Raw genomic sequence first — 1,516 nt, 5'->3', positions numbered from 1 at the left:
ATATACACACACACACATGAAATATTTTGTCATTTGTTTTTTCATGCTGCAATAGCATTTGCCACGAATAATATTCTTGACTTAGGCCTAAAAACTACCTAAGACGGCGACGACTCCAAGAGCAACATGCACGTTGTGAACGTACCATACTTTCCTTGAAAAACTTCCAGGCTTAATTCCCACTATCCATTGGAGCCTTACCAAACCAAACTGATAGTGTTTGAAAATTTTATTTTAGAACATCTATGATGTGACTTGCATCAACAACAAGGTGAAGTCATATTCAATGCACAGATCTCGATAGACAAACCCTAATACCCACTATACATCACATGACCCGAGCTGCAGATTCGGTCTATTAGTTGAGCTGTGTATAGTAGACTATAGGAAAGTTATACGAAGGTTAGATTTAATGCTTGAAAAAATTATTGGACTGTGGGGATAGGCAAATAACATTGGGAGTTGCAGTGGACGTCACGATTAACTTTTAATAGAATAATACTGTATCATCTAGAAATGTTGTCACAAAATTAGTATTTTTTAATGTTTATTCCACAGCTCCACTATTCACAACAGAGGATGTTGTTGCTGCAAGAACCCCTGTTGGTTGTTGGTGCTTTCTATCTGTTATTCCTTACTGTTATTGTTCTTGTGAGATTGGACTTCTCCATTACCAAGGTAGGGTGTTGCTATATTCAGCCAGTGATGTTTTTATTAACATTATTAATTACGTTATCGCCATCTCATGCATCATCTTGTATTGAATACAGTTGAACCTCTATTAAGTTGACACCTTCGGAACCAAATAAAGCATCACCTTAATTAATAGGGGTTGGCCATACTGTGAAAAGATATATAAATCTAATTCATATTGAAATTAAATTTTAGGATGAAGCTAACGAGACACGTATGAAGGTTGCAAGTTTAGTGGAGCAAGTAATTAAAGCGCAAGACACGCGAAGTGAACTGTTTAAACGTTACGAAAAAGCTATCACTGATTTCAAATCTAGCAAATCTCAGTCTGGTAAGTTTATATCAACACATTCATTCATTCCTTCTACGTTCATAACTTGCAACCTGCTAAATATGTTTGAAACAGAAACACAAATTACGATCCAGAGTTGTGGGCAAACAAAGCTAAGTTGAGGAGTTACGGTTACACAACAAAAATGTGGTATAACATATAACCAAAACTAGTGCGATTTACAGCTGTACTAACTAGCAAAAACAATCAAACACTATGATTTAAAACAAGAATGATTATTTATTTTATTATATGAAATATATTTCAATGGATTATAAAAATACTAGGCATATATACTGAATAATAAAAGTAATGATAATTTTTATTGATTTTAACAATTTTGTTGACTATGTCTTCCTTCTAGCTTTCCAAGCTGCTGTCAAGAAGATCAACACACAATTAAAGGAGGTTGCCCAGAATGTGGCCAGCATCCAGGCATCCGTCAAGCAACAGAATGAAGTTGCAGAAAAGGTGTGTTGATTTATTATAGAG

General features: G+C 34.8%; 1 protein-coding gene across 1 annotated transcript; it reads left to right on the top strand.

The window, feature by feature from the left end:
- The first annotated feature begins 531 nt into the window (after positions 1-531).
- Positions 532-1,516, top strand: LOC117104787 (dolichyl-diphosphooligosaccharide--protein glycosyltransferase subunit 1-like). The gene is made up of 3 exons (XM_033245635.1): positions 532-678; positions 889-1,024; positions 1,389-1,516. The coding sequence occupies exons 1-3, from the start codon at positions 544-546 to the stop codon at positions 1,502-1,504; spliced, it is 387 nt and encodes a 128-aa protein (XP_033101526.1). The 5' UTR covers positions 532-543; the 3' UTR covers positions 1,505-1,516.

Source organism: Anneissia japonica, unplaced genomic scaffold (assembly GCF_011630105.1).
Source record: "Anneissia japonica isolate Jap-2015-1 unplaced genomic scaffold, ASM1163010v1 scaffold167666_len1516_cov204_single, whole genome shotgun sequence".
Taxonomy (NCBI): Eukaryota; Metazoa; Echinodermata; class Crinoidea; order Comatulida; family Comatulidae; genus Anneissia; species Anneissia japonica.
The sequence above is the reverse complement of the archived record's forward strand: the minus strand, read 5'-3'. Positions and strand labels throughout refer to the sequence as shown.